The sequence below is a fragment of the Pezoporus flaviventris genome, unplaced genomic scaffold (genome assembly GCF_033815535.1).
Source record: "Pezoporus flaviventris isolate CSIRO_AGI_PZ_B2104156 unplaced genomic scaffold, CSIRO_AGI_Pfla_v1 ptg000036l, whole genome shotgun sequence".
NCBI lineage: Eukaryota > Metazoa > Chordata > Aves > Psittaciformes > Psittacidae > Pezoporus > Pezoporus flaviventris.
The window spans coordinates 26,844,182-26,861,378 of NW_026892584.1; the positions used below are offsets into that span (position 1 = coordinate 26,844,182).

At 44.0% G+C, this 17,197-nt stretch overlaps 1 protein-coding gene across 6 annotated transcripts in view; it reads left to right on the forward strand.

The window, feature by feature from the left end:
• Positions 1 to 17,197, forward strand: part of ESRRB (estrogen related receptor beta) — a 137,231-nt gene that overhangs the window by 23,971 nt on the left and 96,063 nt on the right. For 2 of the 6 annotated variants that reach the window (XM_061463652.1, XM_061463650.1), the window contains one exon: positions 11,860 to 11,960. The exons of 1 other annotated variant lie outside the window; for it this stretch is intronic. In XM_061463652.1, the coding sequence (XP_061319636.1) occupies positions 11,920 to 11,960 (41 nt within the window). In that variant the 5' untranslated portion in view covers positions 11,860 to 11,919. Of the gene's footprint in view, positions 1 to 503; positions 584 to 11,859; positions 11,961 to 13,983; positions 14,069 to 14,925; positions 15,191 to 17,197 lie in introns of those variants that run through there. 3 more of the 6 variants (XM_061463648.1, XM_061463651.1, XM_061463647.1) reach the window with 3 other exon arrangements.

Consider the following 17,197-nt stretch of genomic DNA (forward strand, 5'->3'; position numbering starts at 1 on the left):
CCATGCAAATTTTCTGCATGGCAAGCCAAATACCTGGTTGAAAACTGTATTTTCAATTTTAACATGGTACTTGGGTGCTTCCCTGATGGAATTAGTTAACTGAGCAATGTAGGATAGGTTCCAACTGCTTTCTTTCAGCTTTGCACAAAAAGGTGAGGCATTTGCTTTTGTTGACAGGCTGTAATTTATAAATGGTATGATTTGCAACTTGATATATTGGGGGAGGTATTTTTTTCTTTGACAAGAGTTAAAAAGTGACTACAGCTCGAAACAAGAGCAATGTATAGAAGGGCTGCTGGTGCAGTTTTATGAAGTTGTCCAGATGTGCCTTTGCACTGCAAGAAAGATATTTTCTAATTTTTTTTTGCACAATTCATGATCTGGGAAAAGTGGATTTAGCTCCTGTGATCCTCCGGACAGTTAGAGCAGTTGAACTGAGAAGACATTTAAGGATGAGTTTAAGAAAATATTGTGTTAATGGTGACTTTTTTCTCCTCCTGGAGGTCCAGTTGTCAGTTAAATCACTTGGGCAAAGCAATGGAAGTGGTTGCTGGGCAAAGCCTCAGGTGAACTGACTAATTTGGTAAGTCATTTTCAACTTCAGCGATTTGTGAATTCAGGTATCAAAATTCTGTGTTAATACTCATCAACAGGCTTTTCTAAGCACCTTTCTCTGTTAGTGCAGGATTGATGCATGCTGCCCAGAGAATAACAAGAAATATATGGTCGGCTGTGTATATACACTCTTTAAGAAAATGCCTCTGGATACAGTTGTGTATATGTATGCACGCATGCGTCAACCCATGCTGCACACAGAAACTACAGGCATTGACCTATGCAAACACACACCAAATTATCGCTTCCTATAAACAAATTAGCATGCTTTAAAAGGTGAAAAGCTCTATAAAATTGTCTGCCCTGTTGTTTATAGTATGAATAGAGGATGCACTACATTACAGAGAAGCTCACATCTCTCTCTTCTCCCCCCCTCTCTAAATGGACGTGTGCTCCGTCCGTTTCACCATTGTTCCTGCCAGCCCGATCCCAGCAGGGGTTCCCTAATTAGCAATCTCTTCATTTCCAATCAAAGCACAAAGCGGCCCCAAAAGTCTCTCTTTATGAGGGAGCTGAGCGGTGGCTGGGGACGTGGAGTGGGATAATTGCCTTCGCCACTGGCAGCAGTAAGCAGCCTGGCTAATTCATTATTGTAATAACTTTGCTTGTCCTTGGGGAGGGGGGGCTAGGGTGAGGAGGACTGAGCCTGGCGGTGCTAGCTGAGGACAGGGGGAAGGGGGAATCCAGCCAGAATTGAGGTAGAAGATGGGAACAATTGGCAAGAAAGGAGAAACTATTCAAGATTTTTCTGTCTGACCCCCCCCCCCAATAATTTGAGGATGATGTTAATTTCTGGCATGGCAGCCAGCATTCCCTGAGCAAGACTGCTGAGGGCACCCTTCTGCTTTGCCCTTGTCATGTTCACAGAGAGGGACATCTGGAAAGGTATGTAACTTGTCCCCAGGATGGCCGGGGAGGCTGGGGCTTAGTGGATGAGGGAGACTGAGGGTTAGTCTCTCAGTCCAGGAAGGAAAAGTTGACACGCAAGATTGCAATAAGGTCGAATGACTGAGCTGCCCACACCCAGCAGTTTGTGGCTTTTAGCGATGCACAAGAAGTCGCCAGTCCTTATGTGGAGATTGTGTGCTGTATTTCTTCAGTGGAGCCAGGAGGTGGCAAATCCTGTGGCAGAGCTTTGTTCTTATCTATTGTCTCTTTAGAATATCTTTAAAGACTTACCTGTCTTCATGTGGATGACTGTTTTGACTTTGCTGGAGCTCTGTTGGCTTTCAGTAGCAACCAAGGCTCTGAACTTGTGAGCTGACTGCTAGGCTGAGATGTCAGCAGGTGCTGGAGCTGCTAAAGTGAATAGGTGGTGATGGTGGTTACTTCCTCTTACTTGAAGGGAAATGTCTGTGGTGTGGCACAGTAGGTTCATTAGGGTTTTGGTTTTGAAATGTGTATGTGTTTAAAGTAGGTAAGGTCAGTCATATATTTCCAGATCCCCTGGTTCTTTGAGCTTATCTCACATTGTTGTGGCAGGGTCTTGGCTACTGTACCTGTTAGGACAGCTCCTTTTCCAAATTCCTTTGAGCTGTTACTGCTATGTATGTTCATTGTGCTCATCGCTGAGACTATCATGGTTCATGTTTCTGCACTGAGATGGCTGCTAACGTAGCTATGAATTTTACTGTCAAAGTTTTTTTCACTGAAAATTAGTATTTCTTACATAAAAATAAACAGTGACATCAAAGTGCAAGTACCAAACATACATATCTGTGTGTGGCAGGAGCAGTTTAACATTAAATTATGCCACTGTATTCGTGAATACTTCATTCTGGAGTGATTTGTGCTGCACCTGTGGTACGGAGAGGCACATGGAGTAAGTCCTCAGCCTAACGGGCATTTCAATACTACGTAACAGATCCTTTGCTTCCCGAAGAGCTTAGCCACCTGAGATGCAAAATGCTTACTGGTAGTAGATGTTTGGGGGTAGTGGGATGGGCAATGGAGTATTAATAGGTGTTTAGAGCAGAATTTATAGTTGATGTCCTGATACTTGTGACCAGTGCTGTTTTCCCAGCTGCTGTGTGCTAGTTGCTGTCTAGCAGGTTTTTCCTCCTCTTGTCTTCTCTTCCTCTTGACCAGAGATTCAACCCCTTGGAGGCTGTGCTGCCAGCAGCCAAAGGAATGTGAGCTCAGTGAGCTAACAAGCAAGACCAAACTTCCTCTGCCTGGTACTAATGTCTGTGTGGGGTCCACAGTGCTGATACTAGAGTCCCAAGAGAAAAATGTCTTCTGATTTTTATTTTCCCATGATCAGTGCTGTAGTCCTAGTTGTGTTGTGCTTCTTGTTGTCTAATGTAAATACCATATAGCGAGGAAACGTCAAACAGGCCAATGAGTGTGTGCACAATGGCTACTGTGAAGGATTTCCATCACTTGCTGTGTGTCTTGTGCCATTTCTATGCTCCTGGACCCTTTTTGAAGGATGATTGTAGCAGTCATGGGGGAATTGCACATCTCCCACAGCTTGCCCAGTTAATGAATTGCAGCAGTAACAGCACATAGGGTTGAGGTGAACTCATGTGGGTAACCCTGTCTGCTAGAAATGAAGATATCCCATTTGTACATTTGTGGGATTCTCCATCATGTGGTATGTCCTACTCTTGTTGCATTTATCCCTCTAGCCCTTTGAGAACACTTTTAACTGTGGAAAGTGTAGTGACCTAGAGTTAGATCCATGCAGTGGCTAGACTTTTGGAACAAATTGTTTTCTTTTCTTGTGTTTCCAACTGCTCAGGGATAAGGATCATCTTGAATCCTTTTCCTGTCAGTTCAAGAGGCAATGAATCTTAAAGACCTTTTGGTAGATAAACTGGGGACAGGGAGTTCAAAGTTCAAAATGAAAGTCATCTGATATACAGCATGCTGGCATAAGGTTGATGGAATGCTTGGATATGGGCAAGGGTGATGGGCTGGAGTAACACTGAGCAGTTTAGCCTTGACTTCACTTTTAGTCTGAGACCCTAATAGTTGCACTGTTGGCAATTGCTTGAGGAGAGTTAAGAAATTGTGGCAATGGGCATGAGAAGGAATATTAATGATCCAATTTCCAGCTGGGTTCCACTCCAAGGCTTCGCTGGGTGATGTGCATTTTTAATCATAACAAACCAGAATGAGAAGGAGTTGTTTGCAGCAAGGCAGGCCTGTGTGTGAAACCACAGGGTGTGACACCATCTCAGACCTCTGCCTGCTGCTCCGGGGCAGTTGCACAAGGCTGCTGTGCTTGAATGCCACCATTCAAGCTAGGTTGGGCTATGACCATAGCACAGCCTGGATCACTGCTAGAAATGGATCCATGGAGGGTTATCTAATAACTGTCTTGAATAGCCTGAAGATCTTGACCTGAGGAAATCACTGAATTTGACTGGAGCTTTGGATCGAAACTGGCCTTGGTTCAAAAAGAGCTAGAAATAAAATTTCTAGATGTTAGAGACCATAGTGCTGTAGCCATGCTGAATTTCCTGGTAGCTAGTTTTTGCAGTCTTGGATGGTTTCTGTGATAGGGTCTTCTCACTTGTTTGTGTTTCTGGGACATGATTTCTCTGACTTTCAAGAATACAGTCTGGCTAAGTGATGTGCTTAACAATAAGTCTGCATTGATCCTTTCAGTCTTAGAGACACAGCTTTTGAGAGAATCTGGGAGAACCCAGAGGTTTTCTTTACCCTCTGAGGTGCTTTGCATTCTGAACATTCATCCACAGAGAACTTTGCTGTACTTCTTTGGGAGCCCATCATTACATTGTTCAAGTAAACAGTAGGAGTTGCTTTTGAGGGACATGGAGCCCCTTTGGCCTGGGGCTAAGTATTCTGCAATCATTTAGTAGTGGGACATGTAGCTCTGTGCTTGATACATATTTGAGAAATTCCAGCTCTGTACCCTAACTTACCTGCTAAGCTTCAAGCACCATGTCTCAGGACAGGTCCCTCTTTATTTGCCCTTCATTCTGTTTTTGGTGACTCTGTAACTGCTTTGTCTGTAGGGTTAAATTGCTAATAGTCACAACAGTGTTTTAGTCCAACAGTTGTCTAGTGTATATGAAAATATGGTGCGGAAACACAGCCTTTTTGTGGCAGAGTTGTCTAATACATCTCTTTGGCAGAAAAAGCAGCAGCTTAGCTTTATCAATACAGGACTTGGAGTGTACACTAAGCACGACAGTAATTCCATCTAGCAGAGGGCAGGGGTGCCACAGATTCTTACTATAATGCAGGAGTTATGGGAGGAAGAAATACTTTTCTCTCATCCCCTCAAGTGTATATTAAGGCCAGAAGCATGTACTGACTTTCCTCTTGGAGTTCTCAGGAGCTGTTCAGTTGTTACCCTACATGTTAGTGCTAGCCAAAACTAGGGAAAAGGGCTGAAGTACTGCATGCCTTCCCTTTGTAGCATCATGTTTTGTGTATCTAGCAGTGGAAAGGTGGCTAGTGTTTGATATCCCAGTACTCTTGCTCATTATTTTCAAGTAAACAAGGTGAGGTATCTGGAAGAGGCATGAGAAAACTCTGGTCCTGGTTTTTATCCCATTAAGCTGGGAACTAACATTTTCTGGGATGGTCTGTGCTGATGCAGCTGTCTGTATTGTGCAGGCTGGGGTTAGACCATTGCTGCAGAAAGATGGGACTCCTTCTATTGAAGAAGAAGTTTGTGAAAGGACACCTGCAAAATGAGAGCCAGCTGGGCCACTAGTGTCTGCCCCAGCTCCTGACTGCCGCAGTGCCAGGGGAGATGCCAGCAGCCTAAAGAGTTCTGTGTAGGAATGAAAGTTACATGATTTATGCAAGAGCTGTTTCACCTGAGGAAGGGAATTCACTGAAGTGGCTGGGGAGGGGATAGGAGGGGTTGCTTTTCAACATCCACAGGAGATGCTGCCTCTGGCGTGTCAAGGCTGGAGGACATAGTGAGGGGTTTGTACATGTTGTGTTCATGCAGCAAGTCTGGCCCGCGAGAGGTACCTTCCACTTGGCAAAGCGGTCTCACAGCTGCTGCTTGACACCCAAGCAGCTAATATGCCTCCTCCACAAAAGGCTTTGGTTTGAAATGTCGAAAACTGCGATTCTGTGTGTGCATCTGTATGTATGTGTGAAAGGGTGGAGATTGAATGGGCAGTGGTCCCCTCCTCGTGGGGGGAGGGGGCTGCGAAATGGATATAGCTTGCTGTGGTTTTACAAATGCTTTTTGGGGAAGATGGATATAATTTGCTGAGATAGGTGTTTGTTGCCCAGGCAAAACTCTCAGTGCATTTACAGCAGATCTACATGGTCTCTGTGTGTGTGGTAGTTACGTGTGTGTGCATGTACATGCTTGTGTATGCCTTTATTTCCATGCTCTGGCTGCCTGCCTCTGATTTAAGGGCAGGTTTTATTCCCCAGCTGCCTCAGGGCTCCTCTTTTCTGATTGCATTAAAGTCTCTGTAATTCTCCCCTCATTAATGATTGGCATATTTTTACCTCTCACTAAAGGAGCTTGGAGGCAACTCCCGTGGGGCCCTGCTCGCCAAATGAAACAATTTCATCCTGCTCCAGAAACGCATTAAAAAGGGTTTGTCAGGATCTTATCGCTAGTTAGGGAAAGCTAATCAAATTACTTCTATTTATTAGCTGCCGCAGCAATGTGTCATTCCATCAAGTACAGGTACTGGGACAGGCAGGGATTGCACAGAAAGCTCTGTGCATCCACCACTGCTGCCTTCCTCTGTACAACAACATCTCTTGCCAAAGGAGGCTGCAGGGCCATGAGAGGCTGTGAGCTTCCCAGCAGCAGTGCTTCTGCCATCATTCCCAGCAGGACCTCCCTTCTGCTGCCACTCTTGTCTTTTCCAAGGGTCTCTCCAAAATCCCTTTGCAATAGCACTCCTAAGCTTTAACCATTGAGTCTGTTGCTTCTGCATTTGGTTGATTGCTTCTTGCTGTTACTGATTATGTTTTACTATGGACTGTTTGTTTTGAGATGGTTTGGGGTTTTTGTTTTGAGATGGTTTGGGGTTTTTGGCAAGTTTAAATCAGTCTTAAACCAGTCCAGGAATTATTTATTACTTGGTTTCTCTTTGGGCCTGGGTTGACAAAGCGAATATTCTGGCAGGATTATGGCAACTTGGAAAATAATAATAAATATAGGAGGTTTTGCTTTATGAGACTTCTGGGAGACATTTTTCAAGCTTTTTTTTTGGGGGGTGGTTGTGTGGGGTTTTTTGTTTGGTTGTTTTTTTTTTTTTAATGATCTGGAAAAGTAATTAAAATTGGTGAAGTTGGAAAGAAGACAACTTAATCTTTATTGAATAAACTGCATACAAAGGACCTAGCTGGGACTCTGAAAAGAGCACCAACAGTTGCTGGACTGGTGCTGATTGCATGAGCAGTAGTGGTTTGTGAAGCAGGAGGTGTGAGCTCAGGCAGATCACTCTTTCATTGATTCCACACATGGAACATGCACTTCTCTCATGCACATACAGAATGCACTTGTATTTGCAACCATGTATGTGCTCCCATTCTTGTACATAATCCTAAATCCCAGGGTCACTGTGCCTCCAGTGGGCTTGCTCGAAAGGGATATGGAGGCAGGTGTTTGAGATGCACTTTCAAACTTTAGATGGCATAGTAGATCTACTTCCATCTCTATTTCATCTCGAAACTAAGAGCAATGACATCTTTGGTGCTTTGGATAAATATGAGTTTGCTGGTGAAAATGGTCTTATTTCCATGTAAAGCTGATCTCACATTAGAAAAAAACACAGGAATATTTAGTGGATGTATTTGCATGAAATGAAGTGTGTCTAAATATAGTTATGGTGATTCACAATGATGTAAACCTTTGCTGTTTCATTTTGTGCATACCAAAAATTTTACCTTAGCACAAAATCCTGGGAAAGCAGTGAAAATGCACTGTTCCCATGAATGAGTGTCCATGAAAATACAGCAGTATGCACATCGCATGTGTTGTTAGTTTCATTTAGGGAAGGTTTGTGCTGGTTCTCAGCATTTTGCAGTGTATGTACACACATGTGTGCTCTGTGTTTGCACAGAAATTATGGAGCAGTTAGAGGTTTGACAGTATTCTGGCACTACAAGCAATGATTTCAGGAGCTTGGGTTGGTGGGGGACGGGCAAGTGCCCCAGATATCATAATTGTATAAATTCACTGTGCAGTGTGAGTGGCTGCTAAGCTGCAGGGGCCCGGTGTGCTGTTCCTGGGAGCAGCAATGTAGCAGGACTAGTGGGGGAGTCCAGCCCCATCAGCCCCATGCAGTGAGCCACGTTCCAGCATCCTCATTATCCACACAGTTCAAAAGGCAGTCCTGAGTGGTCCGTCATGTTCCACAAAAGGTTGTATCGATTGGTCTTTCAGGGTATTTCCCGGGGTCCTTTATATCTCTCTTCCTCGTCGTCAGTAATGAAGAGGCCGAGAGCAGGGAGAGTCAGCAGACTTCCAGCTGCTGGGATTTCTTCATCTTCTCATCAGGATTTTAATTAGACACGTCCGAGAGGGCAGCACTGTGTGAGGGCAGGAGGGAGCTCTATCAGGCAGGCCACTTCTTTAATTACTGTTTACTGACAGATAACAAGGGAGGGGAGGTGGCAGCAGGAATAGTTGCAGGGGGAAGAAGGGAAAGAACGTCAGTCCCCAGAGCGTGCGTTCAGCAAAGGCAGCAGTTGCTAAGGATTGAGCGGAAATTGTTCCCCCCTCCCCACCCTGCCACACTGTTTACCTGTTGCCAGAGAAAGGCTCCCCTTGCCCCTTTCCTAAGGGGAAGAAGATAAATCGATTTGAAAGGTGTTAAGTGGTAAGGGCCAGAGACACAAGGAATGAAAACTGTAAGTCTGGTTAGAGAGAAATGAGAGAACTATCTCCTCTAAGCTTCCAGGATGCTCAGCTGAGCTGTCCTGTGCTGTCCCTACCTTGGGCAGCCCTGTGGGTTTTCTGACACTGCACAGTAGGAAGCAAAATTATTTCCTTTTCCTTCTGTCTGGAACTGGCAGTCCTCCTCTCTCCAGCTGCCACCATTGCTATTTTGTCAAAAAGAAACCTTCTTCTCTATGTGTCCTCAGCATTGGCAGTGTGAAAGCGGTCTACTCTGTGGCTGCTGCTGTCACAGACTTTCCCCCTGCTCCCCCATGGGCCAGCTCTCCACCTGAATCATATCTTCACCCATCCCTCCTCTGCCTGGCCCCAGAATCCACATCTCCTTCCAGCTTTTGACTCATTCACCTTAAGGTGGTTTTGGACACTGTTTGTAACCCAACTGCTGTGTCCTGCTGGATCACAGCCCTGTTTTTCATTTTTGTGGAGCTCCATCCTGATTTGTTTGTGTTATCACAGGGAAATGCTGTTCACAGTCCCTACCAATCCAAGTGGTTGGGTCAGACAGCAGTGGTGGATCACTGCTTCCTGGCTCAACCAGGTGTTAGGGACATGGGATAATATCTGCAGTGGAGTGCAGAAGTCGGTTTCCACATGGGCAGTCCTTTGGCAAACTGAGCTCAGCAGCCTGTCACTGTCCAGAAACTTGCTCTGATCTTCATGATCATCTCTGATTTCGGCTGTGTTGAAGTCTGGTGCTTCCAAAATACTGTTGCTATCCCAGTATGGAAGACAGCCTGTGCAAAGAGCTTGTTTTCCCTTAGTGCCAACAGAATCCAACTGCTCTGAGCAGAACAAGATCTTGGGATCAGCAAGGACTTGGTAATTGGACTGTTGTTCTTTCATTTTGCTACGCAGTAGTGAGCAGATTATAGAACCCACATGTTATAGATTTCCTGTCATCCCTCATGAATCAAAATCCACTGTCTTATTTACTGTTGGCCAAAGCCTGTGTATAACATCACCAACGGATGTGCTCTCCAGCAGTTGTGCAAATACACAGTACAGAGTTGCATGCAGTCGCACGTGCCTTTGAGCTGCCAGTACGCCTCCTCCCATCACAACACTTATGGTAGAGAAGGGCCCTCTGTTTCCTATCTGCACAGAATGGCCCCTGGCTTCCCTGAGAGCTCACTGTAACACTGGAGGCAAATCTGTATTATTGAAATAATATTAAGTCCTGTAACATTTCTAGTTACATTTCTAGTAACAACTCCAGCCATTCTGTACACACTCATACCCACCTACACCAAGGATGTGAACTTCCAGTTTCCTGACAGCTGTTTCATATGAAATCTGGCAGGTCTTCATTGCAGGTCAGTAGAAGAAATTGGTGCTCAAGGTACAGTACTGGAAGTCAGGATCATAGGCACAACTCTCAGGTTTGTCAAGGACAGCTAAGAAATTTTGCTGCTCTAGCTAGTAGTACACTGAATGTAATATATGATAGCCATAATTTATCAACAGGTATTTTCTCAAGTTTCCCAAAATTTCAGCTCAAGATCTTGAATGAGTGAAAAATGGAATCCAGCTGGAGACTTGCCTCAGTGAAGGGCTGACACATGTTTGTTTATTGATTTTATTTTTGGTAACTGTAGTGAGGCATTAGTGACATGTTACTACTGACTCCCTTGGAGTCCCCTAGAAGCGAAGTTTGCTTGTTATCGGTCACAACCCAGCCTGCTAGTTGCAACTTTGTTCCTTGTTGTAGGTGTTCATACAAAATCTGTGGCCTTCCAGCTGCTGAACTTGGAGGCCCATGAATGAAGTTAGAGAGACTGGAGTGCTAATTTATTTCTGTTAGGCAGGTTAATGTTTCTGTGTGGAAATCTAGATACTAGGCAAGGTCTGGGGGATGTGTCTTCAAACAGTAAGCGGCTTTGTCCTGGAGGAAGTGGTTAAGCCATTTGCTATGTCTGTTGTTAGAACTGGAAATAAATGGGCTATGGTTGCAATGTGGGAGATTTCAGTTTGATGTTACAAACTTCTATTAGCTGTGATATGGGAGCATTAGAACAGACTTCGAGATGTGCTGAAAGATTTTCAGAATAGGTTAGAAGAAAAATCTGTCAAAAATAATGCTGCTATAGCTGATCCTCTGCTGGGATGTAGTGATGCACCAACCACCTGACCTGGTCCTATCCCTATTTTCTGTGACTCTGTGAAACGTTAAGATGTATATGATCATGCATCCAGCTGATGCAAACTTGAGATGGGTGCAAGTGCATACATCAGATAAGCACTGGCATCTATAAGCTACCAGGAGAGTGTTCAAAGGAGTACAAGCACTGCACTTTCCTTGAAAGGCCTGACATCCAAATGCTAATGTACCCAACCACAGTAAGTCTTGAAAAGATGGCAGTAGCAGCTTTTTTGCTTAACCAATTTCTTTAATTTTTGTCTTCATTTTCACTGCCATGTACAATGGTCTAGTAGCACCATCATTTTTTACTAGTGCTTCCTGTGAAGTTTAGTTCCAGTTGTTCATACCACTGCCAAGCTTTAATCATTGCTGTAAATATTTTTATGCCTTTGATAGACTTGTTTTGTGGAAATCTTTATCAAAACCAACTTTAAAAAAAAAAAAAGAAAGTATGGCATATTCTTGAATTATGCCTACCTTCCATTTAAAAACAAATCAAGAAGATTCCTCTTCGCAAAGCTCTAAATCAGCTTGTGTTCTGGAGCCAGGCTGCAGGGACAGAAGGGGCTGTGCCATAACAGAGGTAGTGTCAATAAGTGGGCCAACAAAACAGTAATGGAAAGACAAGTCAAGGGGAGGTGGGCAAAAAAGTGAAGAAGGGAAGCAAATAATTATAAACAGCTGTTGAACAAGGAGGCTGGACTGTGGAATGTGGAAGAATGGAGTCTGGAGGAGTTAGATGAGAGCAAAGGAAAAGGTTGGGGTGAGAAGGTAAAGGCAGTGAAGAGAAGGAAGTTGGCTGTATTGGTCTGCGAGAGAAGAGAGCAAGAGGCATGACTTGGATTGAATTGTTGGAAGAGCCTCTGTATTGTTATTCCTCAGCTGTCACTGGTGTCTGAAATACACCCAGTGTTTCATGCCCCTCATGTTAATCTTTACAAAGGCAGTTAAGTTACCCTTGCAGCCATTTACTCCACTACTTTGGTTGTAGTGGTCCCTGTGATAAATTCATCTCTTCTGATAATCCACCAAAGTGTCCTCGTGATACATCATGAGAGAGTTTGTTCACTGTAAAATAAACAACAAACTCTGTGAAAAGGGTACTTTGAAAGGTGCTTATACAAGAACTGAAAACTGGGGAAAGACCAGTTATTCTCTGTGTGCACTTCTGTTTAGCCAACTGCGTGTCTTATACAACTCTATGTTTTAGCTATGTCACTGTGTGCTGTTTCTTCCACAGGACCCCTGCCTCATTCACTGCATACGATGGACATGCTCTGAGATAAATCAGAGTTGCACAATGAAAAAGACCATCTGTAGGACCCCTGCCTCATTTGTCAGGTGTGTACTGAGTGAGACAAGGAGATTGCAGAAGAGAAAGGGAAGTTTTTATAGCTGAAGCAGTGACATTCTAACCTGCCAGTTGACTTTTTTTCTGTGATCATTTTTGTATAATAGGTTTCAGGGTTCTTAAAGCAGCTGTTATGCCAGTGGTTATTTAATTGTGTGTTCCTTATTTTATAGGGGACCTTTTAGATCCCAGAGGAACTGCTTTACAGAAACACTGAGTGCATACAGATGCAAATGAACAGGAATCCACTGAACCCAAAGTTCTATACAAGCACAGATCACTCAGGCTGCTGGTGTCTCAGAATGGGCACCCAGAATTGGCAAATGCCTTTTAATACAGTCTTCGGTCATTCACCTGTAAAATGGGAATAAAAATACCCCCTCCCCTCATAGAGAAGTATGAAAAATAAATGATCTTGGGCTGGTGAAGCTCTTGGACAATGTAATGATAAGCCCATAGAAAAACACATAAGGAAATTAATATATCTGTAGAGTTAGGTTTGAATAATATGCGGTAAATAAGGCCTGGGGCCACACACTGAACAATGAACAGAAACCAGCATCTCAACTAGCTGCTCGGTACATGGGAACAATCCCTTCTAAGTGCAGTGTGAGATGGGGTACTGTGAAAAAATATGATCATGTAATTAAGGGCTATAAAATAATGCATATGTACATGAGAGCTAAGAGTATTTCTCACAAGTAAACACAACTGCATTTCCTAATACTTGACTTCATTTGTAGTCTGTCCTATTTAACATACACATTTTTTGTTTGTCTTTGTTTCACGGGTCCTGTCATGCTTCACACATTTATCTGCTGTAAGATGGTGTTGTCCCAGCCTCTCCATTTGGAGTAAGTGTTGCCATTTCATGTAGTTGCAGATCAACTAATTGCAGGTAGTCAAAACCTGCTTATCTTATATATTACGTATTCCAGAAGTTGTAACCTCCACTGAGGTGCAGATTGCTGTGAGTGAAGGAGGCAGAACTGACCCTGAAATTTGCCATCATGAGCAGAATTGGCGCTTGGGTGTTGCTGTTCATAACAATGAAGGACTTGGGGATATTTGAGAACTTACAACCTGCTAGCAGTAATTAAAACAATAAAAGCCACAGTAATTTTCCCATACAGCAATATGCAAGAGAGGAGAATGTCACTAGGGCTACGAAATGACTTTAAAAGTCTTTTCTGTAAATGGGTGGAGGAAGAATGGCAAAGTTTAAGCTCCTAGCAAAAGTATGCAGAAATGTAGTGGTCAAAATATCTGATTCTAAATAGCCACTTTTTTGATGACTGATTATGTGCATGTTTAGGAATAAATGTATAATGAGCGTAATGGTAATGGAGTAGTGTTAAAACCCATCAAGTTGAAAAGTTGAAAACGGTGCTGGTATGGTGAAGGTGCAAATGCTGGTTAACCTTCCCAAAGCATACCTGGTATTTGCTATAATTCCAAGGCAGAATGTTATGAATAGCTCAAGAAGCGGAGCTGTGACACATACCCCTGACATAGGGTTTGTAGGAAGTAAAATTGTCTGTTGCAAATGTCTAAGAAACATACCATAAAATATTTTCCTCTTATATTTTCCCCTTCTCTTCGCCATTCACAAACTCAAATATGAAGAGTATTAATTGGCCTATTTAGACAGTATGATGTGGTGCTCCCCTCGAGGATGACTGTTGGCCAGTTGATGACTAGGAAAGCACTGGCTCCCACATTTGCTGCAGATAATGGTTCATTCTGGAAATTAAGTAATCCAAACCTATCGAACACATTTTAACCTGTGTAAGAGACTATGTGTCCTTTTGTTCAGTGGTTTAATTGCTCAATTTAACATTTTCTTCAGACAAATGTATTGCATGATTTAAAGAGGACAGAAGAAAAAGTGATGCCAGGGTACCCAAGAGCAGGAACTTTGACAAAAATCCCCTTGGACAGGACCTGGCACTACTGTCCAAAGGAGAGAGAAAGGAGCAATGAAAAAAAATACAACAATCTGTTCTTGTTCAGACAGCAAGATGCAGCACGTGTGCTGGGTGGCAGCCATCAATGAGAGCTGGTTTCCCCATGGGATATGCAGACCTGGACTATCAAAGTAAGCAGGGGCTGGGACAAACAGATGTTATGCCAGACACATCAGCAGAGCTAGTCTGTTTTGCATAGGCGCCTGGTTTTACTTGGCATGCTTTAAACTCATTCTTTTCTGAATCTCAGGGTGCAATATAATCATTATGATTTAATCCTAACTGCTTTGTTCTTCACATGTGATGCAACTCTGGGGTATTACTTCTAACCTATACAAACGGGAAGCTGAGGCCCAAGGTGGCGTGTTGCCAGGTGCACAGCTCCTGAGCGTGCAACCTCAGTTGGACGCCTTTGCTTCCCTTTGATGGCAGAGGCTGTGGGAGCACTGCATTAACAAAGTGAACAGTCTTTCCCTACAGGTGTCTTGTTGACAGGTAGTGTTAGTGCTCCAAAACTGATGTTTTGAAAACACCATCCTGAGGCATCTCTGCGCAACAGGTACTTTGCTCTCTGGAAAACTGTGTTAGGACAGAGTGGGGAAAATTAACGTGAACATATGGACTAGTGGCCCCCATGCTCCTGTGGCAGTGCAGCAGAGTAAGTCAGGCCTTGGCATGGCAAAAGTTGGATGTGATCCTAATAGTGCTCAGAGGCAGACAAATCAGAGTCTTGCTCTTTACATACAGGCCTGGCAAATGGAAAAATGTTTATTTGCTGCTCTGGATACACAATGTAGGCGAAAAGAATAAAAGTGATTTAATCACTAATGTGAGAAATATCACCTGACTGAGCATGATGCAGAGGACAAATGGGTCAGAGGGCCTTCCCTTGCCCAGCCAGGAGGGATGGGGAAACATTGGTGAGGCTCAGGATCAGATTGGTTAATTATTATTTATTATTAATTTTCTAATTTCCCCCTTACTCAGATTCCATGATTGCTCCTCTACCTGTCTGGGTGCATCTGTGACATTGACTCCGTCTTTGAGATGGGGAGCACCCTCTAGTGGTTAAGGATAATCTGACATTTCCTGGGATTGGCACCCATCATGATCGCAAACTGCCAGTTAAACAGAGCGGGAGTTGGTGCTGGTGGAATGGGTGTTCGAGGTGTAAACGCTGGCTCTGACTTTCTAACCCAGGAATTCCAGTTGACCTCACGGGAAGCCTTTTTGCCCTGTGAAAAGCATGAAAGGTGTGTGTGTTCTCCCTGCTCTGCTGTTGGGCAAAAGCTCTCATTGAGCCTCTTCTTGCTTTCTTCTGGTGAGAAGGCAAGTAAACTTCAATTTGCTCCATTAGTTCTCAGCGGACACAACATCCGACCCTGGCTCTCTTCTTGGGGATTGCTGTTCCCTGCCTCTGCTCCTACTCCTTTCTCCCAAAAGCACTAGTCTTGCACCCAGAGCTCTCCCCAGTTCAGCTATGGCTGACTTTGCTCTGCCTAGATGCTAAAGCCGGCACAGTACAGTCCCTTGCAGGGGGCACAGGAATTCAGCTCAGGTTTCCCTTCTCCTTCCCTAAGTGGATTAACAGGCTGAGAGGATCATCTCTGCCTGCCTGACTCAATCTTCATTAGCTAACATGTTTCGCCAGCCGCAGTCACATCCTGGTCCACAGAGCTGTTTGACATGAGTGGATTCTGGCCCCAGCCTCCCACAAAGGCTGCTGCATCTTCCAAGAGGGTTTTCTTGTTAGCAAGGCTCTGTGGGCTGCTGCGGATGGTAGGGATGTAGGGCAGGAGTGCTGCAAGACGTGCTTCCTTGCTCTGTGCAGTGTTCACTTTACAGTAACTAATCTGCATCCTCTGCTGGCTAAGAGATCTGCAACCTTAAGTAATGTGCATGCTGTATGAGTGTCAGAAAATGTCAGAAAACCCACAGGTGGGTTTTTTTTCCCCCTTATGGTTTCAGTCAAGGGAGGATCCTGAGTATATCGGAATATCCCTGAAACTTCAGTTAGTTGGCTGTCACTTCTGGATGCCTTTTCCTGGCTGCTTATTGCTAGTCAGTTTGAATACAGTATTTCCTAACAAGCTGTGTGCAAGCAACTGACCCTATTTCCTCATCCTCTTCTCCCCGATGCTCTGTGGTAGTCATTAATGGCTGTTGCACCCTTGCACAGGCAGTCATTTATTTTACAAGTGCTGCTGTTTCCTCAGTCCAGAGAAGACCTTTTCTATGCAAGGAAGCTGTGCACTTCAAGTATCATCAATTTTAAAACAATCTATTTAAACTAGTGAAAATTCAAACTGTGGATGCTCTCCTGCCAGTTTGAGGATGCTTCATTTTTGCTCATTAGATGTCTAAACAGGTTTCGTTTCAATGCTAATTAGTGCCTTTTGCACCAGTTTCAGTTAATCTATTTCAAATTGTACCTTGAATTACACTGCAGCGACATTCTCATGCAAAGAAAGCCTTGAGGAGAGGAGGTGAACGCTGGGCATCACTAATACCAAATGCCATTGGGGAACACCTATGATTGCAGCAGTACGAAGGCATTTGGTATCTGTGCAGAGGCCTGCACTTGCCTTTGTGGGAAAAAGAAGCCTCCTCCTGGCTGTCAAATGCATGTAAATAGGTGCAGGTGAAGTGCTTGTATTTCTGCAAAACTGACACTGTGAAAGCACAGAAATGCTACAGAAATTATTGTGACTGAAAAATCTCAATGGGAAGTGATTCACAAGGAAGCAAATCTTTATATTTTTGTAACTTGACCATTGCGGTGGGGGAAGCTGGTGTGCCAGCCTCTGAAAGCAAGGTCGCCTGGCTGGGAACAGAGTCAAAATGGCCTTTTTTTTTTTTTTTTTTTAATTTTGGCAAGTTGAAAGGGAAATAAAAAAGGCAAATGAGCATGAAGGGGTAAAGGACACTGCAGACTTCAGAGGATTTTAGAACCTAAAGCATTGTATTTAACAAATTAATGGATGAATTGAATTTCCCAAACAATGTGTGTTAAAGCACACAATGAATAACCCAGCACTTATGAATTAGCAGTGTATTTGGTTTGGCCCTGCAAGGTCCTACACGTGGGTTGGAGCAATCCCAGGCACACCTACAGGTTGGGCAGAGGAGAGATTCAGAGAAGCTCTGGGTAGAAGACCTTAGGGGTGTTGGTCTATGAGAAGCTTAACAGGAGCTGGCTTCAGTGGACGCGTGCAGCCCAGAAAGGCAACCGTATCATGGGCTGCATCAAAAGGAGCGTG